The following is a 26,902-nucleotide window of genomic DNA, read 5'->3' as shown; positions in this document are numbered from 1 at the left end:
TAACCTACAAATTATCTATCCATCACCGACATCGATAGGGTTGCCACACGTCCATATACAAAATATATCTCACATTTTTAATTGTTTTTTTTTTTTAATGTTTTGTCTACTTTGAAATCAAATCGGGGCAAAAATATTTTTTATTGTTTGTATATTTGTAACGCGATACCTTTCGAACCGTTGATCTGATTTTGATCAAATTTGAAAGGTATGAGATCAGTCGATAGAATTTTTAAGTTCGTGGGGCAACAAAATCGGTTATGTCGTGTCTTCGAAGAACACGAACACGGAACAGACGATTTTCGAACAAATTTTCACCCCAAATTAAAGTCAGGGGTTGATTTTTGAAAAAAAAAAAAGTAAAAAGTAAGTGAAATATTAGTCCAGCGGTTTAGCCGTGAAAGCGGAACAGACAGACTTTCGCATTTGTAATATTAGTATGAATATGTATTATCAGTAGATAAAAGTAATATATTCAAAACGCAAAAGTTTATAAATGGGTAATACACCAAATATCCGATTGGGAATCTAAACAAAAAAGTCTTATATGCTTACTAAGATATTGAAAACCATGTGATTCCCGCCTTAGAATAAAACCATTACACATCCTCCACAGATATTATGAGGCAACCAAGCCTTATTTTCAAGCGGGCCCCCGTATCTGTGGCGTCACAACCGAGAATGAAGCCGCGCGAAAATAAAACAGAGTTGGCAACCCTGTCGTTGGAAGTCATAAATTCATAAATAGCACAAAAGCGAACCGCGAGTCATGCAACAATATAGGAGAGAGTGGCGTTTCGGCCCCACAATGGAATCCCGCGTCAAAACTGCGAATATCGACAAATGCCTACGGGACACACGGCCTGACGGAACAGGCAATAGAAAAAAATCTTCTTGAAATTGGCCTTTGGCTTTAGAGTAATGTGATGAGACATAATGTACATACATACAATTAATTGAAAAAAAAATTCTTTATAAATAACTAGTCGTTTTTGTGTCAATATATTTTGTGTTCCTATCTAATTACATCTAAATTTGGCCTTTGGCTTGAGAGTAATGTGAGACATATGTATGTACATATGTCTACATACAATTAATGTATTAGATGCACTTTATTGCACCACAATTCTATCTCTTACACACAAGTTCATGCTATCTCTCACAAGGTCTTATGGTCAGTCGACCATAAGACCAAGACAACGCTATATGGAAATCTCTACCAGTCGGTAGAGATTTTCTATATAGCGTTAAATACATATTTTTCGTAAATTTGTGCAATGAATGAATACAAAAAATGTATCGGATTTCGCTCGCTCGGTCGATAAAGACAACAGAAAAAAAAATTCTGTTGCCCGTTCACGAATCACGAAGAATCGAGTGAGAAACAATGCAAAAACAACGACCTCTATCTAATACGTAGGCGAACTCGTAAGAGCCAGGTCAAATCTGTTATTTCGTTAACATAAGTTGGGTATATAGAATATGTTATACTTGAATGAGTTTACCCATGTTCCGCCATATGCCATAAGAATTTTAGTGGTCATTAATTTAACAATAATAATTCATCATGTCTGTAGAGAATTTTCCATATTTCTATATTTTCGGTTTTTCGGCTTACAAAAAATTGCAAAAATAGTTACAAAATCTGATTTAAACATACACATTAATAATGTGTTCATTATAATTTCAAGCGACAATTGTCAAGAGCAGGCTACTCCAACGAATAAATAGAAATAATATACCTAATATATTTAAGAATCACGCCAACAATCCCCCGAACATAGTAAAACTGTTCTCAATCCTTGCCGTCAGTATGTTTCGTCCTAAACTGCATATCATCGCACCGTCATTACCTTCAATAGTGAATCGTCGGAGGACCTCGCGCAACGCCAAGGCGCCGACATCGATCATCGATACATCGTTATCGTAACAACTACTCGATTTTAGTCTCAAGAACTGTGATAGGACCAAAGAAAAATAATCTAAATACAAGCTAGCGTAGTCACATGAGATAGAACGTTGCCATAAAGAGACAAAAGATTAATAGCGTTCTACCGTTTCTTCTCTTGTATTTCAAAACTAGTTTCTCTTCCTTGTATAATAATTGTTATAATTTATTTAGCCAATAACAAAAAACACCAGCCCAAGACTAGACTGTCTTGGGCTGGTGATGATTTCCGCCCAAGACTAGACTGTCTTGGGCTGGTGATGATTTCCGCCCAAGACTAGACTGTCTTGGGCTGGTGATGGTTTCCGCCCAAGACTAGACAGTCTTGGGCTGGTGATGGTTTCCGCCCAAGACTAGACTGTCTTGGGCTGGTGATGGTTTCCGCCCAAGACTAGACAGTCTTGGGCTGGTGATGGTTTCCGCCCAAGACTAGACAGTCTTGGGCTGGTGATGGTTTCCGCCCGAGACTTGACAGTCTTGGGCTGGTGATGGTTTCCGCCCAAGACTTGACAGTCTTGGGCTGGTGATGGTTTCCGCCCAAGACTAGACAGTCTTGGGCTGGTGATGGTTTCCGCCCAAGACTAGACAGTCTTGGACTGGTGATGGTTTCCGCCTAAGACTAGACAGTCTTGGGCTGGTGATGGTTTCCGCCCAAGACTAGACTGTCTTGGGCTGGTGTTTTTTAAACGAACTAGGAACTATTTCTATTTGCTGAAATTATTGGCAAACGTACACATAGTTTGCTTGCAGAATTTTCCAAAGTAGACAGATCTGTGTTTTGGGATTATCATTTTTTAACAATATAATACTATTTGCTTAACTTAGTATGACGATGACATGACGTTTTCTCTGTCTACTGTGACCCAAACAAAAAAGAAACACACAATATTAAATAACAGCAAATGGAGGTAGGTTGTATTTTTTTATTATTATTATTTATTTGATTTTTTATAACTTGAATCCTGGAATAGGGCATATTACGCAAAGCTCAGCGTAGATCGCGCTTTTGTGTACCTAACATACATTACTGTACTCTGGCGGGATAAATGTGCAGTAATACTCCCTATTGCCAGCTGAACCAAATTCCAAAGTAAAACAAATCGCCATTACCTTCAATAGTGAATCGTCTAAGGTCCTTGTGCTGTGCCAATGCGCCGTCGTCAATCATCGATACATCGTTATCGTGGAGTAACAACTCGCTCAGGTGTCCGAGAGATTTAAGCGGTTCCGCTGAGAGCGAGCGAAGAAAATTGTGCGAAAGATCCAAGTGTTCCAAGTTTGTAAGCTGAGCAAGGGAGGCGCCTGAAAAAACAAATATTTACAGCCAGTGATATTTTAAAAAAATAAAACACAAAAAATATGGAATTTTACGCCGGAACGTTTGACATTGACAGATCTTCAATAGCAATATTTCTGCAAGGAACTTCTGTGCTAAATGCAATGATTATGAATAATGACAAAATACACATTGAAAACTAGACCTATCGGCATTGTTATAAAGATTAAATTTCCACAATGTCTGCTTGCTAATATACAAAAGTAGCCATCCCCTTCTGGTAAACTGTTAGTCTACTGAAAAGCAAAGAAAATAACCGCTACAAATATTGACACACAAGTTTAGAAGCAGCTTTGCTCATTCGCAAGCATTTTATTTGTAGTGTGAAGACCTCGGTGGCGCAGTGGTAAAGTGCTTGTCTCTGAACCGAGAGGTCGCGGGTTCGATCCTCGGTAGGGTCATAATAGAAAATGATCTTTTTCTGATTGGCCCGGGTCTTAGATGTTTATCTATATTATGTGTTTGTTATAAAATATAGTATCGTTGAGATAGTATCCCATAACACAAGTCTCGAACTTACTTTGGGGCTAGCTCAGTCTGTGTGATTTGTGGGGCTAGCTCAGTCTGTGTGATTTGTCTAATATATTTATTTATTTATTTATTATTTGTAGTTTAGTAATATAAATTCTTTGGCTCACGAATTTTTTTTTCTTTGAAACTCACGAATTACTGAGTGGTCTATGATAAAGCTATGTTATGATGCTGGAGCCAGCACACGCAAGAACTTTTTCATGCAAGCAATAAATGTATTGCTATCTCTTTCATTCGTCAACGAGAGTTTTCCAGTATAACATTTCCTAGCCCTCATTTTAGAACCTACTATTTTGAACCCCAATTCTGAGAGCACAATTACTTAATGTGAAGGCAAAATTTTCATGAAATTATGCGAAAACGTAGACCTCTTTCGTAATACGTATGGTAAACTGACCGTTCCTATTTTAACGGCGGAAATTAACTGTCAGTTAGAGCTTAGATGTGGGTCGCTTATTATCGTGCTAATTAACATACGGGAAATATGTTTCTCTAAATTGTTAAATGTAGTTTAAAAAAACAGTAACTCTTGACTTGAAAAAATCCCTTTATTTGTTTTACTGGCTTTTATACAGCACTGGCCACCTAATAGATGATAAAGAAATGAGTGTTCTAATTTCAAATATTTTACTCTAGGAATCGGGTGTTCTATTTTCAAATATATATTTCGTTATATTTTCGTCGTTCTTTTTTTGTTGATTTCATAATATTGAGACATTTTAAATACTAGCTTTCACCCGCGGCTTTGTTCGCGTGAATTTCCCACAGGAAATGTACTTCTTCCTGGAATCAAAAATAGCCTGTTACTATATGTATTAGAAATTTTAAGAAGATTGGATGATCAGATAATGCGTGAAATGACAAAACTAACTTGAACAAACAAATTTTCTTTCGCATTAGCTTCGGATATCGTCCAAAACTTACCATTCATTAGGCCATTGCAAGTACGAATTGCTTTTCTTGTGCACAAAATGAATACGTAATAATCTTACCAGATACGGCAACAATCTCGTTGTGTGACAAATCCAAATGTGTCAAGTTAGAGAGGTGTTTGAATGCGTAGTCTTCCAAAACGTCTATCTGGTTGTTGTGGAGATTCAGACTCGTCAGATTTGGAAGACCTAAAACAATTTTAAAACAATTCCATCAGATATGAAGTTCACTAAACAAATTATACTTTGACTAAATGTACCCCGGGGCTTCGCTCCCGTGGGAACTGTGAGATAAAATATAGCCTGTAGTAATCTTGGATAATGTACCTTTCTAATGGTGAAAGGATTTTTGAAATCGGTTCGGTAGTTTCGGAGATTACCCGCCTCAAAAATACAAACTCACAAACGCTTACCTATTTATAATAATACTATAGATTTACAAGAAGAAAACGCGAAGCCCCGGGGCGCAACTAGTCAAAAATATATGTAGTTACTAGCGGACATACTACTATTAGGAATTTCGAGATAAAAAGTACCCTATGTTTTTAATCCAGGTTATATTCTACCAGTGTACCAAATTTCATAACAAACGCTCCAGTAGATTTTGCGTGAAATAGTAACAAACAAACATCGTCACAAACTTTCGCATTTATAATATTAATAGGATGTGTAAGTTTGAATTGTTTTGTTGTTTGTTGAATTGTTGTGTTTGTTGTTGAACATTTTTGTTAGTGCAAGCATCTCGTAGCGTCGTAGGACATTCGTAGACTTGCTACAAAGCTCTACGAAGCTACAAAACTAACTGAACCAAAAATTATAACGACAAAAGAAAAAATTCTATATATTAATCTATTTTCTTTTAGCTGATCTGAAATTGAAAATCTGTATTTAATTTTTTATTTTCTAGATAGAGTGATTGTAGACTATAATTGTTTGTAATAAAAACTGGGTCGCACTCCGCGAGTGCCGGCTGAAGTGAAAACTTGAATATTAACGTTGTGCATTTTTGACGTCTTCCAAAATTTTCGATCAGCTGGTTAGCATTTCACTTCTCACCATCGAATCGATTCGAAGTGAGATGCAGCGAACCAATCACATTGCAGTGTGGTTCTCGTTGCGTCATAATGGCGCAATGTGATTGGTTCGCTGTGTCTCATTCTGAATCGATTCGATGACGAGAAGTGAACTGGTCACGTGTCCTCACGCGAGTTTAACATTTTTAACCCATCACAAAAAGTGCACAACGCCACTAAAGAAGTTTTCACTTCAAATATAACCTTTATATCCTTATATATTATAAAACAAAATCTGCCGCGTCTGTCTGTTCGCTAAAAACTTAAAAAAGCTACTGCACGTGTTTTCATACGATTTTCACCAATATGTTCAATAATGTTGTTCCTGTGAAAGGTTAACATGTGCAATTTAATATGTTATTACCCGTGCAAAGCCGGGAAAGGCGGGTAATTTTAACTAAACTTTACATTATTAAATAGGATGGTTCAGTACCTGATAAAGCTCCTCTCCTGATACTAGCAAAAGTGTTATCGGACAGTTGTAGTATAGTGAGGCTGTCGAGAGCGGGAACTGTTGAGGGTCCGAGTGGACCTTCTAACGCGTTGCTGGAGAGGTCCACGTCTCGGAGGTAATGGACTGCCTGTACGTTAGTTTAAATATCATGTCTTATGACTAAAACACATTTACATTATAAGGCAAAATCCTCTGCCGCGCGTCTGTTGTCTGTTCGCTATTAACTCAAAAACGAAGGCACGAAATTTATCCTAAGGAAGATTTAGGTGTAAATTTGTTACGTCTTTACCCGAGCGCAGTCGGGACGGGCCGCTGGTAATAATATAAAACATTAATTTAAATATTAATGTTTTATGATAAATATTAGCGGCCATAAAAACATATTAAATTATACTCCTAAACCCTCCTTAGTAATCACTCAACCTATTGGTGAAAAGCACATGAAAATCCGTGCAGTTGTTTTTGAGTTTATCGCGAACAGACAGACAAACAGATGTGATAGAGGACTATGTTTTATAACATGTAAGGATGTCTATTTGACTGGGTAAAAAATAAAAGAGAAAGATAGCTTTTATGTTAAAAAAACGGGTTTCACTCCGGGAGTGCCGGCAGAAGTGAAAACTTGATTATTAACGTTGTGCATTGTTGTGCATTGTCTTGCGAATTCACAAAAAGTCCACAAATCCGCTAAAGAAGTTTTCACTTCGAAAGAAAGGTTTTGATATGATACCTTTAAAGCTGCAAGTGCAGACACTTTCAGCAAATTGCCTCTCAGTCGAAGCACTGACAACCGAATGAGTGGTCTGAACGCGTCTGACGATATGTCTGTCAACTGGTTGTCGCTGATATCCAGGTAAGTCAGGTTGCGGATACCCTGTGAACGTATATAATTAGGTGTTATATATTATTATATACATGCTTTTTTCCATAATTCACTTGAAACCATTTGAAATAATAATTTAAATCCTCATGACTAAAAAAAAAAAGTTACATTCAATTTTAAATAATTTCAATTAACTTGCAATTTCTGCTTGAAGTATTACTATTTATTATATAGACGAATAAATACATTATATATATATATTTAGAATGATTTTTAAAGTCGAAAGATATAGCAGTACTGCAACAGAAGAGGGTTTTCGTCCCAACGAATTAGAAAGACGCTGTCACGAATAGTGAACATAATTATTTCTGATCAAAGTGAAATCTTGCAAAACAATTTTAAAACTTTAATTTAACTACAAAAATATTCCATTCCCTATTTTTGTGCATACAATTTGATGTCATAATTTGACATGGCACACTTTTACTTATCATAATAATAGTAACGCACAATATTAATTTGGCACAATGTTTTAGGCACAATTTTTTTACGCATACCTACCATGAGCATAACAATTTTTTAAGCATAATATTCTAAAGCATATTGGCGGCTTATGGGTGACCCAAGGGCCGCCCCGCCGCACCCTGACCTACTGCTACACTATTGCTTTATTCAAATCAAAATTATAGTAAAATTCATTAGCCTAAACTATAATTATGCTTATTGAAAAGGTATGTCAAAAAATATATGCCTAAATCGTTCTGCAAAATTAAATTAGGATAAAAAATTTATGCGAAAAAATGGGATCCCAAAATATTCAATAGATTTGAAGACAATGCATTATTTATTATAATACATACGACGTGATTGTGCACCTAGTGTAAGCGGAGAGTGGTTGTTAACTAGTAAATAAATATATCAGGACAAATCACACAGATTGAGCTTGCCCCAAAGTAAGTTCGAGACATGTGTTATGGGATACTAACTCAACGATACTATATTTTATAACAAATACATATATAGATAAACATCCAAGACCCGGGCCAATCAGAAAAAGATCATTTTCCATCATGACCCGACCGGGGACCGAACCCGGGACTTCTCGGTTCAGAGGCAAGCACTTTACCACTGCGCCACCGAGGTCGTCTGGAGCTAAATTCGCAGTGTCCTATCACTATATTTTCTCAATACCACCAATCTAACAACCCCATACCATCACCGTACATATTGCAAAGAATGGGCAAAGAACTCGAGATTATAAAAACTAAATTTTATAATTGCACGTAAGGATTAATATGTATTTATTAATTTAGATTTTACTTTTCCTAAGTATATTTGTTTATTTTCTTACAATTTATAGTCTTCTCTATTCATGTTGTATGTTATTAGTTCTGATCAGCCTGCTACTGTATACACGTCCTCTCAACCTATCGCCGGTTGACTGTAAGAGATCCCTACGTGGGATAAGTCCGCCGTTGTACAACGTATCTTTGTCGAGGATTTAAATAACAATAAAATAACTGCACTGAAATAAGTTGACAATGTTATTCTAATTTCAAATATTTTTCGCTGTCAAGAAAATTGCCGCCTATATTTTTGACTTCCAATATATATTTACATTTTAATTGCCACTACACAAGAGCTTCATTTGTTACGACCATATAAATTGTTCAATCTTTCTTGTATTAATTTTGATTAATGTACTTATTTTAGTGCAATAAAGTTATTACAAACTATTAAAATTAGAAAATTGCATTTAGCCCACATAAAGCGACCTTTGTTCCGAGTAATCGCTTCAAAGTCACAGATCGTATTGACGATTGCCAACCTTCAATGAAGATGGCACTGAAAGAAGAAGAGGAACCACAGCTAAACGTGTCTTTCGAGTCTTACAACTCTTGACACTGTCTACCTCGTAAGGAATAAAGACGTGTGAAACAAGTTTATTTGTTAGACAGTCAAATTAAAGTACTTTAAATATTCATTTCGCTACAACTTTTTAACGGCTGAACCGATTTTGATCAAACATATCTAAATAACCATTACATAAAAATTTGCTATCAAATAAACAAAATCGGTTCACCCGTTGATAAGCTATGATACCACGTACATAGACAGACAGAAATAAAATTTACCTTAAAAGAATTAGAGTCTAACGTATGAATCTTGTTGTTAGACAAGTCCAATCGGTCCAAATTCCACAATCTCACTATGGCTTCTGTCGGTACTGTCGGCAGCTGATTGTTGGGTAGACCTGAATTTAATTAAACAATAAATAATATTAATTAATAATAATAATAAAAAATATTAATAATTTTAATTAAAACCATAACAAAATATACTAACTAAACTATGTCCAGGAATCAATGTATTTAATGATTAAAACCACACAAAAATACGTCTAGTAGATTTTAAGTTTTTACGTTCTTACAGTCAGAAGCGACATCACTACATAGTATAAAACAAAGTGGCTTTCTCTGTCCCTGTATCCCTATGTATGCTTAAATCTTTAAAACTACGCAACGGATTTTGATGCGGGTTTTATTTATATATAGTTTGATTCCTGAGGAAAGTTTAGGTGTATAATTTATTAAGGTTTAACCTGAGCGAAGTTGGGACGGGCCGCTAGTACTATAGTATGTATGGATTTAACTTTACATAACCATTACTAATATTATAAAGAGAAAGTTCTTTTCTTATAATGAACAAACTCAAAAACTACTGGACCGATTTTGATGAAGTTCGGCATAGAGACAGACGAAACCTTCAGCGGTTACATAGGCTTTTGCATTTTTTTTTTAAATGAATTTCCGTGCATTTTGACAATTCTAAAATCTTAGAAATCGCAAATACAACACAGATTATCCTAACTAATATTATAAATGCGAAAGTAAGTTTGTTTGTTTGTCTAAATGGTCTGGGTTGTTATCTCTTCACGCTCTATCAACTTGACCTTAATCTTCAAGAAATTTTGAATATATTATGTAGTTTGAACTATAGGGGAGGATGGTACATTTCGTCCCGGAAAAATATCTGTCATAGAATATCTAATATTAAAAAAATATCTAGTTATTTATAAATTAGTAGTTAGTTAAAATATTCTTTTCTTTGTTGAAATTTGAAACAGGACAATGACGGTGATCGATGTGCTCAAAAAATTACCCTGATATATTTGTAATGATCTTCCCAGGAGACATGAACGGAACCGCACTCCATGTCGAAGATTGAAAGCAGGTATTTAGCTAATTGCATAAATTTGAAACGCCGCCATCTTGATTTCCCCAGAGCACACAGTGGGCTCGATAAGTTTCAATTGGAACACCGAAAATGTATGTAGATTGTGTGTTATATTAGAATACAAAACTAAGTTGATCCAAGTTTATTGATGTACTCAACTAGCTCCCTCTAGGGTTAACTTTGGGAATTAAAGAACGTACGAGTATTTAATACTTTCTTTTTTCTTTCTCATGAATTCATCATCTGAATTTGTTGTCTGTCTGAATGTTTGCGTGTTTATGTAACACCTATATTTGTTGTTATATAGATACGTAGTTTATTTTAGCTTATTTAATCACATTATATTTAAGTATATATAAGTTAACACTTCCACTTGGGGCAAAAATACATTTTTTGTATTTATGAATGTACGTTTGTGACGCGATAATTGGTCTGATTTTGATGAAATTTAAAAGATATATAATAGAATTTTTAAGTTCGTAGGGCAACAAAAATGCTTAAGTAATTTTTTTATATTAGCACAAATTACACATATTGAGCTAGCCCCAAAGTAAATTCGAGACTTGTGTTATGGGATACTAACTCAACGATACTATATTTTATAACAAATACATATATAGATAAACATCCAATCAGAAAAAGATCATTTTCGATCATGACCCGACCGGGGTTCGAACCCGGGACCTCTGGGTTCAGTGGCAAGAACTTTACCACTGCGCCACCGAGGTCGTCTTAGAGTTTGTTAATTGTACCATACACAGTAATCAATTTAATTATCCCATTTTATAAATAAGTAAAGTACTAGTACAATGTGAATTTTATAAATGTTTATTCAAATTCAAAAAAAATGTGCCACACCAATTGAAACGCTATACGTCGCGTTCAAACAGTCGTGAAATTCACCCAAATACAAATTTAAACTAAAAACTACACTGACCTAAAGCTAATAAAGTGCTGGAAACGACAAGAAAAGCTCCTTGCTGCACCCTTCGTATATCGCCCGAAGATATCACAAGTCCATGCAAACCCACGCCAGCCAATTCCGCCACAGATGATGCAGTCAACGCTGATACCCCTCGAAGCGCCACATCTAGAAGCGATACAGCTGTGTTCTTGTTTCTAGCTTTCTGTTCTCGTAAATGATGGCCGATTATCTGTGGAAGAATATAGATATATTTATTTCATAATTAATGTACACATGTGGCGTGTTATTCCGCACTAGAATAGGACCACTACATATTATATACTACACTACTTATTATAATAAATTTTAAACTGACCTTGGACTTCGCGGTTTCACAGCCTCGAATACAACCGGGAATAAGCGAATATGTGAGAGAAAGAGAGAGAGTACACACATTGAAGAATGAAACTGCTTGTTAGAAAAATTAAGTTGTTTGTTTCAAATGTTTTTTTTTTACAGATCCTTGAGAAGAGAGTTAAAGGGAAGGGCAGACATACATTATACGTTTATATATTAACTCGATGTTGCCCGGGGCTTCGCTTACGTGGGAATTTTGAGATAAAATATAGCCTATAGCAACTTGGGTAATGTACCTTTCTAATGGTGAAAGAATTTTTGCAATCGGTTCCGTAGTTTCTGAGTTACCCACCTCAAACATACAAACTCACAAACGCTTACCTCTTTATAATAATAGTATAATTTATTGAAGATTGATTTAGTGCTACTTTATACAGGTCCAACTCAACCTTGACCAGTTATTTTTTTTTAACTTTTAGTTAAAGTAAAAATAAATATATAAAAACTGGTCAACGGTAAGTTCAGTTTTCCTCTAAGATTCTCAGCCTAAGATTACCTTAAATTACATTTGTTCATAACATTCAAACATTGAGATCAATTATTACCAAAATCTAGACCAAAGCCGGACACATACTCATAATTAGTAGAAATGTATCTGTCAGTTAGCTATCTAATCCAAACAGTGGCAAATTGAGAGGGTCGTTAACCTGTCGAGTGATGATATACCACCAAAATCTATGTTTGTTGGTAGCTGAATTGACAGGAATTAATTGTATGTGTGCTTACATTGTACCTAATGGAGATAATTCACCGCAGCCCTTTCTCCAAAGACGTCAATTGACAATCTACACATATAATAAAAACGTATGTGATCCATGTCTTTATTTACATAAGGGATATTAAAGAAAAATAATTATGGTGTGTCTATATTGGATTGATAGAAGACAAAACATTATTGGTTAAATTTTTGTCGATGTGTCGATGTCGATGTTTGTCCGCGCATCAAACAAAAACTGGTGAATGGAATTTGATGCGGTTTCCTCAGTTGTATAGCGGATGGTTTTACTTAAAATCTGGTATAGGTTACGGGTTCTAAGCAACATATCGTGATGCAACCTTCATCACGATATGTTGCTTGGAACCCGAATAATACTCGTAATTTATTAATAATTTATCAGCAGAGGCACAAAATAAAGGCAGGTGAAGCCGCGGCCAAAAGCCAGTAAGAAGTATAAAACTCTCGTAGGGATATATTTATAATCTTTATTAAGTAGAAATCTTTCAGTTTTGTATAAATAAATGAATTTATAAATGTATGTAGGTAATTATTATTTCTAAAAGGTACTATTCACAAAGACATATGTTTTGCTAGCCTTTTCCCGCGACATCACCCACGCGAATATTTTTCCGAGGATTGATGGTACCCCATGTCCTTCTCCGTACCCAGAAGGATGATTGAGTAGAACATTGTTATTTTAGCAACATAAGGATAATGTAAGCATCTAGATTTTGAATTTATTTTTTTTAAATCACACAGATTGAGCTAGTCCCAAAGTAAGTTCGGGACATGTGTTATGGAATAGGTACTAACTACCAACGATATCATATTTTATATAACAAATACATATTATATAGATAAACATCCAAGACCCGGGTCAATCAGAAAAAGAGCATTTTTCATCATGACCCGACCGGGAATCGAACCCGGGACCTCTCGGTTCAGTGGCAAGAACTTTACCACTGCGCCACCGAGGTAAATTTTGAATGTAAGTATTATTCGTTTTATTTTAATTATATCTTCTTTGTTGTTTCATATATTTTTTATTTTCTCAATCTTACCCATAATTATTAAAAAATGAATAAATAAAGGTAAGCTTTTTGGTAAATAAACACATAAATAATAAATTCTAGCGCCTACCAAAATAATAATAGCAGAAACACCATCACGAGTCTATTCTCAATCGAGTAAACAAGGCGATTGGCACCTGAAGGCGGTTGAGTAGGGTCGCCGGGGCTCCAACCGCGCCGTCAATAAACGTCTTACTGGTCTTAAGTGCCTTTGACCGATTATGAACCGCCATAGATGTAAATAGACTTAACTGCTATTATAGAAGAGACAATGGAATCAAAAGTTTAGCATATATTCAGAAATGAGATCTTCGAAGGACTTTTTCTCGTAATTTTTTATTAGGTACCATAGATTAATAAAAAGATTAAGTACTTATATAGTTATAAAAAATAACATAGACAGATGAGATGTATAGACTTAACGCCCAGAAAACCTAACTAAACGTTTTGTTTCATCTTTAGACTATCATAAAAGTAATCCTATTTATTGCGAATAAATAAATTGAATCAGTTTATTTGATAACTAGCTTTTGACCGCGGCTTCGCCCACGTATGTTTCGTGCATGCGCTCAAACTTATATAGTAGGATAATTAATTAGTATAATGTAAGGATGTATAACTAAATAATAATAAAACTGCAAATGGTCTATGTCTGAAGAATAGAAGTAGAAGATTGAATAGTGCAACGTGTTAAATAATAGAATAGAACCACTCCATAATCTCCCGTTAATGTGGTACAAAGCGACAATGACAGAGGTTAAAGTCAGCATTCCTACCACCTGACATACGAACACGTTGCTAACATCCCACATATTGTCGCTTTTTCCCATGCCGTGTACGCATCGTGTTAAAAAATTTAGAACGTGTTTAAACGCCAATATGAAAGTTGAATATGTATGTCACTAGATGGCGATGAAACAGAACGTGAGCACACAATGACATACTACGTGTTTTATGTTCCTAATAGCCCTCCTCCTTTAAATAGTATTGTGGGCAAACGAACATGCAGGTCGCCTGATGGTAAGGAAACACAAGACCATGGACACCGGCACCCGTATGAGTCACTGGTGCGTTGCCGACTTTTTGAAAATACGATAGACTCTTTTCTCGATTATTACCAAAATCTAGACCAAAGCCGGACACATACTCATAATTAGTAGAAATGTATCTGTCAGTTAGCTATCTAATCCAAACAGTGGTAAATTGAGAGGGTCGTTAACCTGTCGAGTGATGATATACCACCAAAATCTATGTTTGTTGGTAGCTGAATTGACAGGAAGGACTTTTCTCGAAAGCCCCAATGTCGAAACTATCAGGAAAGTCAATCGAAACTATTAGTCAAATAATCTAAATTTAAATGCACGTTTTTCGCAACCTCTAGGCTTTGGGGCGTCACAGCCGTAAATGAAAAATAAACTCATGAGAGATGAGAGAGGAAATACTTTTGTTTCCTCATAAATAAATCTTCCAGTGGACTATTTCACTGATAAAAGAGAAAATTCAACGGCAATTCGTGTTTGCTATGGATGTTTGTTTTCGTCGTCCAATCGGGATCAGAATTTTTTTATATGCAGTGTAAATATTGAATGCTATACTGTGATTCTCTGATGCTATCAGTCAACGGATCGATGCTATTTTGAGAATAAACTCAATTTATAGCATCAGGTGATGTGATAAATAAAATCCGGTCACTATAACTCTGACTAATCTAAGCTTGAATAGTGGGTCCGAGGGAGACTAGAATAGAATAGAATAGAGAATCGAGCGCACAATAATTTAGATTGTAATAAACAAAAATCTCTTACAACATTCTCTTAAACAATAGTCTTTGTTTGAATAATAGAGACCGAAGCAATTTTTTTATTTTATTTTTATCTCTCTGTATGTTTGCTCGCGCATCACGTGAAAACTGGATAGAATTGGATGTGATTCATAACAGTTGTATAGCGGATGGTCTAACTTAAAATCTGGTATAGGATTCATCGCGATACGTTGCTTAGAACCCCATATATTGACAATAATAATTCACTAGCGGACGCGCGAAATCATTTATAGTAGAAGAAATCTCACAAATATAGATTCAGAAAAGACTACACTACATTTTCATTACCGTGTATTGTCGAAACAAATTAAAATTAATGGCGTGTTGATTAGAAAACATGTCTAACGACAATCCAAAACGACGGATTTAATCCAGGGTTGGCGGGAAAGCAATAAATTTGGCTCCAAAGCTAACTAATTCCAGGAGAATGTGACAACACTGGAATTCTTGTCAGCCCTTGATTACATAATTGTGAATACCGTCTTCACTTGAAATGTATTACAATAATATTTATCTATTTATGTATATGTTATAGAATATTAGCTTTTACCCAAGACTTTGCCTGCGTGAATTTTTCATGGGAAATGTACTTTTTCCCGAAATTATATATCCTTCTTCATACTTTTAACTATATGTATGGAAAATTTCTAAGAAATTCGTTGGATAGATAAAGCGTGAAAAGGTAACAAACAAACTTAGTTTCACATTTATAATATTAGTAGGGATATATATATTATCGTCGAGTTAGTATCCCATAACACAAGTCTCGAACTTTCTTTGGGGCTAGCTCAATCTGTCAATCTGTATGGTCTGTCACTATAATCTATATTAAAAAAACCATTACAATAACATCAAACGTATGTATAACGTATACAATACCATTTTTTTTTTCATTTATATTTAGATACAGGACTCTCTTCATAGTATTGTGCATGTCTTTCTCTCATCAGAGTGTTTTCCCTATCGCCTCCTTAGCCACACAGTCCTTAGCGTCGGAGCCCAGCGTCCACTCTCCTGGCACAAAATCACCAAGGTTTTGAACTCCGAAATCGATTTTATAATTAAACAAAGCCTTCGCTGAATACGATAATTTCAGTTCGGTAACATTGATTCCCTGTGTCACCTGTGCGTCTTCTCAGTTTCTTCCTGAGCCGTTGATTGTCGGAGTCCAGGGTCCACTTTCCTACTTTTTCGTGTCCACTTCGCACGGTCGTCGGCATCCCTAGTTGTCAGACCTTTACGACATCAAGCCAGCACTTCTTGGGTTTGCCCCTGCTGTCAGAACGACAAATCTTGATACATTTTCTGTCACAAAGCTCATTCCTTATTGCCTCAATACGTCGTCTACTTGCAATTCGCTGCAAGTCAATAAACCTGATGCTGCGTGTGTTTGTGCATACCATTGGTTTTCGATTTATGCTACTGAATATTCTTTTGCCCATATAAATTTCCCACGGGGGCAGAATTTGTTCAGAGATTAAAAAAGTCTTATAATTTCTTGCAAAATTTCACTATCGATTACATTATAATTGAAGCTTGAAGAGGAACATACAGACTCACTTTAACATTTATCGCAATAGAAAGCGCCCTTGACCATCAGATTTTTTTTACCAAATCAAGTGAAAAAGTATAAAACATATAAACTTTCACCTTCATAATTGTTCTTAAAAATCTACGTATAAACTTGCAACATTATATCATATAAGACAATAAAGATTTTTTATTTTAATTGAAACTGTGGGCAGCCTTATTTACACGGGCGGTCAAAGCAGACGTTGGCCACACTAATATAGTATATTGAAAATATTAGTCCAGGCAACCGTAATTGAAGAAAATTCATTAAAATATTAACATCATTTAATATTTATTTCCACTCCGGATTCCCCCACAAAACTTTGGCTCTGTCTACCGCGTAAGGCATAAAAACGTGACACAGTCCGCAAAATCGAGTGTCCATAGTAGGATATGTCACATAGGTGACTGCCTCAGGATCGAGTAAACACAACGGCGGTAGATTCACACCTAGGTGCCGACTGGCTTTGAGTAAGAGCTATCTTGTTCCAATACTTCGATATTGGTTGTTTGTTGTTTCATATACTTAGTCACACTATAGCCAAAATCAATAATACATAAAGAAATTCCGACCTACAAGTAAAATGTTTCAATGAAATATATTATATATTTATAAAACTCTTGCATTACTGAGTAAGTGACTGACTGACTGACAGACAACGCACAACGTAGAAAGCGGAAATTCGGTGTGTAAGTTCCTAGGACAGTGTAGGGGAGCACTAAGAAGGGATTTCCTGAAATTCCTTTTCCTTCGCATATGAAGTTGTGGGCAAATGCTAGTGACTTATGAAAATCGATGTTATTTATCTTGGCTAACAACTTCACTAACTAAGACAGGTGTCGGCGCGAATGCACGAACATTGCGTAGTGTGTTTTAGTGGTTTTATTTACCGCAATGAAAAATCGGCATTGTATATGTAACAATTCCGCCAAAGTTATGGCGGACTGTTCGAGGATAGTGTTAAGCCGGCATCAGACATAAATTAGTTGAAAGTGGCTGGTAGTACAAAATTGTTATGCTCGAAACAAAAGTACACAAAAAAATTTAAATCTATTTAAAAAGCACCTCAAGTCTTTATTAACTGATAAATGTTATTATACTTTAAATGATTTCTTTAATGATAGACTCGGATAGAATCGGATAGTTTAAGTACATTATAATTCTTTTTTTGTTTTGGATTTGTAGTGGATAGCATGCTCCTCTTTATTTATTTATATTTGTATACCTATATTCGGTAAAACGTGTAGGTCTAATTCATTTTGACTATTTGTACTCATGTTTTTGGCAAATAAATGTTCTTTCTTTCTTACAGACAAGTATAAATTGGAAGTTGTCATCATAACTTAATACAGGTAATTTTTAGGGTTCCGTACAGAAAATAAAAAAACGGAACCCACCGAGGATCACTCGTGACTGTCCGTCAATCTGTCACGGCCAATTTGCTCCGAATCTAATGGACTAAATCAGATTAAATTCGGTAAAATGGTACAACAAATAAAATAAATATATAAGCCATTTATATCCTTAACTTTACAACACAATATAAAAAGTGGCAATGACAAGAAAATAGAAAAAAAAACAACATTTATCTAAGATGGTGGATATGTATATATAGTATGTATACAAATTGGTACCACGGTAACCGCAAAAGAATTTCTTTCGAGCTTTGGATCCACATCCACAATTTAAACTCCAAAATACGCCACACATAACGGTTTTATACTCAGCCCAGTGTAAAACTGCATTGCGGTATGGCAACACAGGCTGTAGATAACGAAATTCTGCTCTAAAAATGCAGATAGAGACATTACGTTTGCCGACACCCGAGTTTCCACCGTTTTTAGACGCTTCAACTGTACTGCAGACCGAATTCAAAGTTTATTTTTCGATCCCACTAATATTATAAATAAGAAAACTTGTGAGGATGTATGTATGTTTGTTAATTTATTAGGTACTTTTTATCCAGAAATTCCCACGGGAGCGAAGCCCCGGGGCGCAGCTAGTGTACGATACATTTTACTATATCAATTTTAACAGATGAGTAAAATTGAAGTGTTTGTCTGTAATTAATCTTCACACCTCTGGAATTCTTTGCCCGCTGATATAAATAGGTTAAATCCTCGATTTTCTTTTAGGTAAAAAGTTCACATCCATTTGTTGGATTCTTTCTGCATAATACCTACATTCTTTCTCATAATTCATTATCTGAATTTGTTGTATGAATGTATAAGTCTCAAGAACTGTACAGCCGAAACAGTAACAGTTCAAATTACTCCCAGATAGTATCTCGGCTTTGGGTATTACTGACACAAGGATCAGAGCGATATATTGCTCACAACACAAGGGCCTAAGACAAAAAGCGTCGTCTTCTTTTGCGTTCTTGGTGCCGGCGAACGATCCTTCTTCATAGTCGTATTCATCATGACCAAAGGGGCGTGGTCATTACGTGGAATAAAACACACACAACAACTTTCTTGGCATTATTAATGCAGTGGTTTGCCATTGCCTTCTCCATTTCGCACACAATAATAATCAACCAGTGTGCAGGTTTCCTCACGATGTTTTCCTTCACCGGAAGCAAGTGGTGGTCTATGAAAACTATTATACATGAGTCAGATTGCTATACAAACTCATGTGGCACGAGTAGGATTCGAACCTGGGATCGTTCGATCCACAGGCGGGCGTCGAACGATACACCAAAGAGATTTCGAGTAAACCCAAGAATATTCAAGATTATCCCGTACATAATGTAAGCGGCGCAAATCTCTATTGCGAGTTTTAAAACGACACAACGCCATCTAGTTTACCTGTAAGGCGGTATGGTCGCCTGCGCACCGCAGCGTGTGTGGTAAATCGCAGGAGCACTCGGCTGCTGGTCTGGCGCTCAAACCTGGACATCTGAACTGGGCGGTAACGTGGGAGACCGCGCACAGAACCGCCATTCCACCCACTAACCACATTCTGAAACAAGAAAACAATATAATTAATTAATTTATTACAACAGTCTTTAATATCATCTATATCGAAACTCGACTCTGTAATTTTTATTGGAATGTATTCAGGGTTTCTTCCGTCGCCATAGAGCGTCGGAGCCTAAGATTCACTTTCCTTTCTTTTCTCCCCCTCACACTTCGACACCCTTAATTGTTTAATCAATGGCACGCATCAGCCTTGACGACGTCAAGCCCGAACTTGTAGAGTTTGCCCTTGTGCCAGGGCTGACTCCAAAATGATTTGACTCGATTAAACTTTCTAATCAATAAAAAGCCATATAAGAAAGAAGTGGTCTACTGGGAGCAGCACCTTGCAATGCAAAACATTAAACATTTATTTACTTCTGCCCAATCCTTTACAAATTTCTAAGTACGCTTAAAATCCCCTCATAAATAATGACACAAATATCAGTCTATACCTAAAGTATGATATACCCTATCATAACGCTAAAGAACGGTGTTGTCAAGTCCTCTCTGAATGTAATCGTTTCAATTTGCCGTTTCTAGGTCATCGAGCGTCCATCACCCCTTCTTTCAATAGATGCAATCAAAGATGGGTTTACGTCCAATATTTGCCGAGTTTATTTACAAACAGTCCAGCGCAAACCCATCCTTACCCTTGGGTTTGCGTTCGACTTTTTGGGAGGAAACTAGGCAACTACTAGTCGTGAACCCATCTACGGGTACAATTCTTATATGCAAGACGTGTGCAAGCCATAGTTGAGAGCGTGAATAAGGTGCTATTTCACCAATTTCTGATAAATCTACTTCTTCTTCATCCCCTTCTTCCAAAATATTTGAGGTCGGGTCACCTCGTACATTTGCGTCAGAGGTGCTCAGGGTTGTCTGGGAATTGAGTCTGTATGTGTTAAAATAATCTGTCTGAAGTGATTGGCCCCAGTCTTATCCAATAGTTGTGAAACACAATCTTATATCTGTCTGTTCGATATGTTACATTTATGCTATCAGGTATTTATCAATCAGCACGCGGTGAAACAGACACGAAGTGTCAGAAATTTTATGGACAAACCATGGAATTAGTAGGTACTCCATACAGTATTTACTAAATCCATGGGACAAACAAACATATAAGTTACGGCGGGGGCGTCGCTGCTGTTGAATAAATTAGACAAGGAACTTTTTAAAATTATTCCGATTTCAGTCGCTTGGTCAGTTTGACCTGTTACATAATATTATGAAACTCTTCCAATTGTTGACGGTTTTTGTTATCCACCCTAGAATAGAACTCCGCGGTTTTGGTAAGAGGTGATTAACAAATAAAAAACATTGGCAGCTGAAAGCCAATAAATCAAAAATCAAAATCAAATCATTTATTCAGAAATTAGGCCTTCACAGGCTTCCTACAAACTACTAGCATTTCGGAACGACCACTACTGAGAAGAAATGCCGAAAGAAACTCATTCAAACAGTGTCCCAATAACAGCGTCACCATATAGATTGCTGTAGATATGTTGTCATTGTCCATATATACAGTTTTGGACGGACGCAGTGAAGGTGTTAGAGTTAGCAAGTTATATTTTTAATGAATTGTGGACAACGGAACTCTCAAAAGATGTACAGCATCTTTTGAGAGTTCCAGCTATTTTTAAAGTTGAACAACAGCCCGTGTAAAGGTCCGTGGTCCAACTAGTTGGACAGAGCAGTTGGACCACTGCCCCGGAATGATCAAAATACGCTTTATTTTCAAATGCTAGTACTGCACTGTGACGCTATAACATATTTTATTTTCTATACCAAGATATTTTCGCAGTTCCACCATTAAAAATCTCCCACCTTGCGCCACGCCTCTCGTCCGGCCGTCACTCAGTGGAAATGCCCCATTATGTCGTCTCCACACGCAGCGAGCGATTCTGTTACAAGTGCCCGGGATTATACCCGAATTGCCGGGATAATACCCGAATCTCTCCAGAACGTTCTTGAGCCGTTTGATACTGTTATTTGTTAAGAAATTTTTCAATTGGACTTCAGGTTATTGAATCGTGAAAAAATGAAGACTGATTGAGAATTTTTTTGTAAATATCTTAAGCAAACGTAAAAAGAATTAAAGTCAAAGTTATTTCAAGAATGAGACCTTCATATTACAGGCACTTTTACACTTAAAATTTGTAATAATGTATATATAGTTAATATTTCTCAAAACGTAGATCTTCGTCAATAATGTAAATCATGGTGTGCGCACTTTCAACCAGCCATTTAACAAAACAGTTTAACAATTTTTGATGCTCACTGTGGACAAACCTCTGTGGTTTTTGTCAGTGTTCTTATATTATGTACTATATATATTTGTTCTTTATATGTGAAAATAAATTAAAAAAAAAAAAACATGCTATGTTATTAAACTGTTTTGTGTGCCAATAAATAAATAAAAAACGCTACCAAATACTGTTTTTTCGCAATTTTACCACTGCTGCTGAGAAGAAATGTCGATACAGTTTTAGCTATCGTGCCAGAGGGGTTTTATTTATCATTATTGTATTTTTCAAATTTTACATACATTTCTTCATGTGCGTGAGGTCTGAGGGCCCACTTCTTGAAATTCTAATAGGGTAATAAGGTACTTTAAGAACTTTGTTCTTGTCGGTGGAGCATTTTCCATCTGATTCTGTCCTTAGCCATCGATGTCACCTCCCTACACGACACGAGCTCTGCCTTCTCTTTTATTTCATCCAGGAATGTCCTTCTTGGCTTTCCGTTTTCCTCTTCTTGCTTCGATTTTTCCTTCAATCAGATATTTCATAAAGTTGTCGTGTCGTATAAGGTGGCCAAACATCTTTCCCCTTCTTGTTTCTATTGCTTTCAATTACGTTCTTCTCTCTTTGATCTTGTCTAGTACTATTGTGATCTGTCTGTACATAAATATTACATATTAAAGAAAAATAATTATAATCGGGGGTCTTTATGGGATAATAAAGTATATAAATATTAAAGCGAATGATCAAATAATATAATATAATTTGACGACCTCCGTGGCGCAGTGGTAGAGTGCTTGCCACTGAACCGAGAGGTCCCGGGTTCGATCCCCGGTCGGGTCATGATGGAAAATGATCTTTTTCTGATTGGCCCGGGTCTTGGATATTAGTTTTAGAGCAGTTATTATTCCGGGATGAAAGGTACGTATGTCCTTCACCGTACTTCAAACTGCATGTATGCAAAATTTCAAGAAGATTGTTTGATTAGATAGATCTTGAATAGATAACAAACAAACTTACTTTCGCATTTATAATATTAGTTAGCATATAAATATAAATAAATAAATATATTAGGACAAATCACACAGATTGAGCTAGCCCCAAAGTAAGTTCGAGACTTGTGTTATGGGATACTAACTCAACGATACTATATTTTATAACAAATACATATATAGATAAACATCCAAGACCCGGGTCAATCAGAAAAAGATCATTTTCCATCATGAGCCGACCGGGGATCGAACCCTCCCGGGTTCGATCCCCGGTCGGCCTCTCGGTTCAGAGGCAAGCACTTTACCACTGCGCCACCGAGGTCGTCAAATATAAACTTATCGTCATATATAAACTTAAATTAATATTTTTAAAGTAAAATGTTGGTAAAAGGCAATATGTAATCTCTTTCAGACTAATAACACTATATAAAAAAAAAAACATAGTCCTGAAAATCAAAAAATACATACACGATGTCGACAAAATCATCTGTATAACGATACACAGCTGAAAACAACCATAACGAGACACAAGAGAGTAGCCATTTCTTCCCTGAAACTCACCCGGAACGGGCAAAAATTCAACATTCCTCTTCATTAGCCTAATTATAATTTACGCAAAGAAATGCGCGTGAAAAACATTTTTCTAAGCACATTTTAAATCACAATGCATACTGAACTCTGTAAAACAATGTTTGCCACGAAAATCGTACGTTTCGCGCGTCCCACGTCGTCCACAGTTACACTTGGTGATAAATTGTCTCATTCGAAACCGATGTACATTGACCCCAGAAGTCGAACTGAAAATTAGAGTTTACTAAGATATCGAGGGGTCAAATGTAACTGGTCGATTCAACCCTTAAATGGTGGTCCATTACAAATATTTTATTAGTTCCTTCTGGGACCTTTGTGGCCGAGAATGTCCTTTTTGCACTTAACGGTTAACAAAAAGGTGTCAACTGAAATGTGGCTTCCCTTTTAATAATAAATGATTCATGTGCAAATGAGAGTATATAGTGAAGTTGTATATAACACGCCCATATTTCCATAATATCCATGTTATTACAAAGAGAAATATTTGTATCATTGTTTAAGTAATGAATAAATTCAAAATTACCGGACCGATTTTGGTGAAATTTGGCACAGAGACAGACGAAACTAAATGACATGTCATGTCAGAAGTCTTAAGCGACTTGAATATAATTTCCCAGTGATAGCAATAACACACACCACCTAAACCTGTAACAATTTTGTTTAATTCTTTTTACCAAAAATCGAATCTCTGTTCCGTACATTAAAGTGATGCAAAACAACACCCTCCTTTAAACTCGATGGTTAATAAAATAGAGAGATAAATTACGAAGAAATGTAAGTGCGCTTAACCCGCTACTGCAGCTCAGATAACAGAAATAAATGACGTCATAATTTTCTAGAATTCTCTCATTCTTTAGGATTCACCACGTCTTTAAAGTTGACTCATATAATTTGATATCTACCGTCATCAAGTTTCAGATTGCTATACAAACTATTTTCGGTACCTATACATACGTTCTATACATTTTGTAATTAGTTTCATCTATCCCGATATTTTTTAAATGTGTAGTCGAATGTTGCAAAAGTTTCTCCTACTTCCGTTTACCTACGGAGTTTAAATTCTCCACGTCGCTTCAGTTTCCATTACATCGCTTTACTATGTTTAATATTTATCCCAAAATCTTTTCAGCGAACTTTTCAGCTTGAGTTTGTACCCGTGAGTTAATTTATAAGCGATCAAACTTTACGAGAGAGTTTATTTTCATGTCAAAGTAAAGTGCATCATTAAAATTTACTTATTTTACTAGATTTTGCCCGGGGCTTCGCTCCCATGGGAATTTTGAGATAAAATATAGCGCATAGCAATCTTGGATAAGGTACCTTTCTAAAGGTGAAAAAAATTTTGAAATCGGTTCGGTAGTTTCGGACATTGCCCTTAAGGACATTATTCAATATATACCTGCAATATATATAAATTCCTATAGTAGAAAGTTTTAGTTTTTTTTTGTTTGTTTTATTTATAAATGGCATCCACGGAAGACCAGCGACGTGGCTCAAACATCGGCATATGCTGAGCGGAGACTACTTTGTTTCAAGCATTACATTTGTTGTACAGTTTATTTCTACTGTGTAACATTTTTCTTTATTTCTTTCATGAAATCCAATCAAAACTTACACCTACAAACCTATATAAAACTGTGTTTACACAAGTTACCTATTGTTAGAATCGAAATCCCTAACTAACAGTCCCCTAGTGTTTGTGAGAAGAGATTATGGAATATCAGTAAATCCGTAGTTTTTCAGTAGTACGTGCTCTGTGTGGGAATCAGGAAGACAAAGCTTGATTGGACACAGACTCGAACGGAAACCCCCGGGGTGAGCCGGCGGATTATTAACTTTTAGCCCACTGTGGGGAGGACGCGTTTCGTGAGTCTATGTCGCGGATGTAGTGTTAAAGAAACTCGTACGAAGTGATAAACGAGTAAATTCAACACTTTTAGCCGTCTGAGGAATAGGGTCTTTAGTTTTTTGATATTAATAAAATTAGGTAATTTTAGGAATTTTGTGGTATATTAATCTTGTGGAATAAAAATGTTATGGAGGCCTAGTCATTCTTACTGTCACTTTTTCACTTGACGACCTCGGTGGCGCAGTGCTAAAGTGCTCGCCTCTGAACCGAGAGGTCCCGGGTTCGATCCCCGGTCGGGTCATGATGGAAAATTATCTTTTTCTGATTGGCCCGGGTCTTGGAAATTTGTCTATATATGTATTTGTTATAAAATATGGTATCGTTGAGTTAGTATCTCACAACACAAGTCTCGAACTTACTTTGGGGCTAGCTTATAATCTGTGTGATTTGTCCTAATATATTTATTTATTTTATTATTTATTAATCCAAATGTTCATTGTCAACAATTTTAGGCGTCTGAGTATTTCGGTCTTTTGTTTTTTGCTATTAATAAAAGTAATTGATAAAAATATGATGGAGCCCTAGTAATCCTTAGGTACTTTCACTATATATATATAATAAAGTCATATATATATATATATATATATATATATATATATATATATATATATATATATATATAACTAAGTCAAAAACTGAGGAATGGGTTTTCATGCGGTTTTCACCAATAGACAATGTGATTCCCGAGGAAGACCGGGACGAGTTGATATGCATAAAATTTTAAAAAGACTCAACTACAGAGTGTGTCCCCACGTAACTTGTCATTCAGTGCACTAACTGCGCTTTAAGTCGCAGCGTTTCGGACGTGCAAGAGTTGCAATATATTTGGTGCACAGTCCTTACAACTGTTGCACTTTGCTGACAAAGCAACACTTGAATGGGGTGGTTAATAAGGTCATATAATTGTAAAAAATATGTATAATTGACCGAGCGAGCGAAGTCTCACATTTTACTTGGGGAAAAAATAAATTTTCTGTGTGTATGTATGTTTGTAACGCGATAATTTTCGAACCGTTGGTCCGATTTTGATGAAATTATTATTAAGTTATACTTAGTATTTGTCAATAGAATTTTTAAGTTCGTGGGGAAACAAAATCGGCTAAGCTGTTTTTGAAATATTTACTATTTTGTTAAAAAAAAATTGTGTTCGCGAGGTGAGTTTGCACGTTTGAGGCGGGTTATCTCCGAAGCTACCGAACCGATTTCAAAAATTCTTTCACCATTAGAAAGTTAAATTATCCTAGATTGCTATAAGTAATTTGTTTTGAAATAAATTAGTTTTCAGCAATATCAAGGAACAATTCGTAAAGTAATTCGAAAAAAAAAGCGCTACTGAAAATCTTAACGCGCGTGCGCCGGCCCTACTGCT

General features: G+C 35.9%; 1 protein-coding gene across 1 annotated transcript in view; it reads right to left on the bottom strand.

The window, feature by feature from the left end:
* Lrt (Leucine-rich tendon-specific protein) overlaps positions 1 to 26,902 on the bottom strand; it is a 97,211-nt gene that overhangs the window by 16,710 nt on the left and 53,599 nt on the right. Inside the window, exons 2-8 of the mRNA XM_053764084.1 lie at positions 19,646 to 19,799; positions 11,272 to 11,488; positions 9,233 to 9,351; positions 7,005 to 7,148; positions 6,254 to 6,401; positions 4,808 to 4,936; positions 3,059 to 3,250 (exon numbers count right to left, since the gene is read on the bottom strand). Of these exons, the coding sequence (XP_053620059.1) occupies positions 3,059 to 3,250; positions 4,808 to 4,936; positions 6,254 to 6,401; positions 7,005 to 7,148; positions 9,233 to 9,351; positions 11,272 to 11,488; positions 19,646 to 19,798 (1,102 nt within the window). The 5' untranslated portion in view covers position 19,799. The remainder of the gene's footprint in view (positions 1 to 3,058; positions 3,251 to 4,807; positions 4,937 to 6,253; positions 6,402 to 7,004; positions 7,149 to 9,232; positions 9,352 to 11,271; positions 11,489 to 19,645; positions 19,800 to 26,902) is intronic.

The sequence above is a fragment of the Plodia interpunctella genome, chromosome 25 (genome assembly GCF_027563975.2).
Source record: "Plodia interpunctella isolate USDA-ARS_2022_Savannah chromosome 25, ilPloInte3.2, whole genome shotgun sequence".
In the NCBI taxonomy this organism is placed as follows: Eukaryota; Metazoa; Arthropoda; class Insecta; order Lepidoptera; family Pyralidae; genus Plodia; species Plodia interpunctella.
Note: the sequence above shows the minus strand (reverse complement) of the source record. Positions and strands in the feature narration are given on the sequence as shown.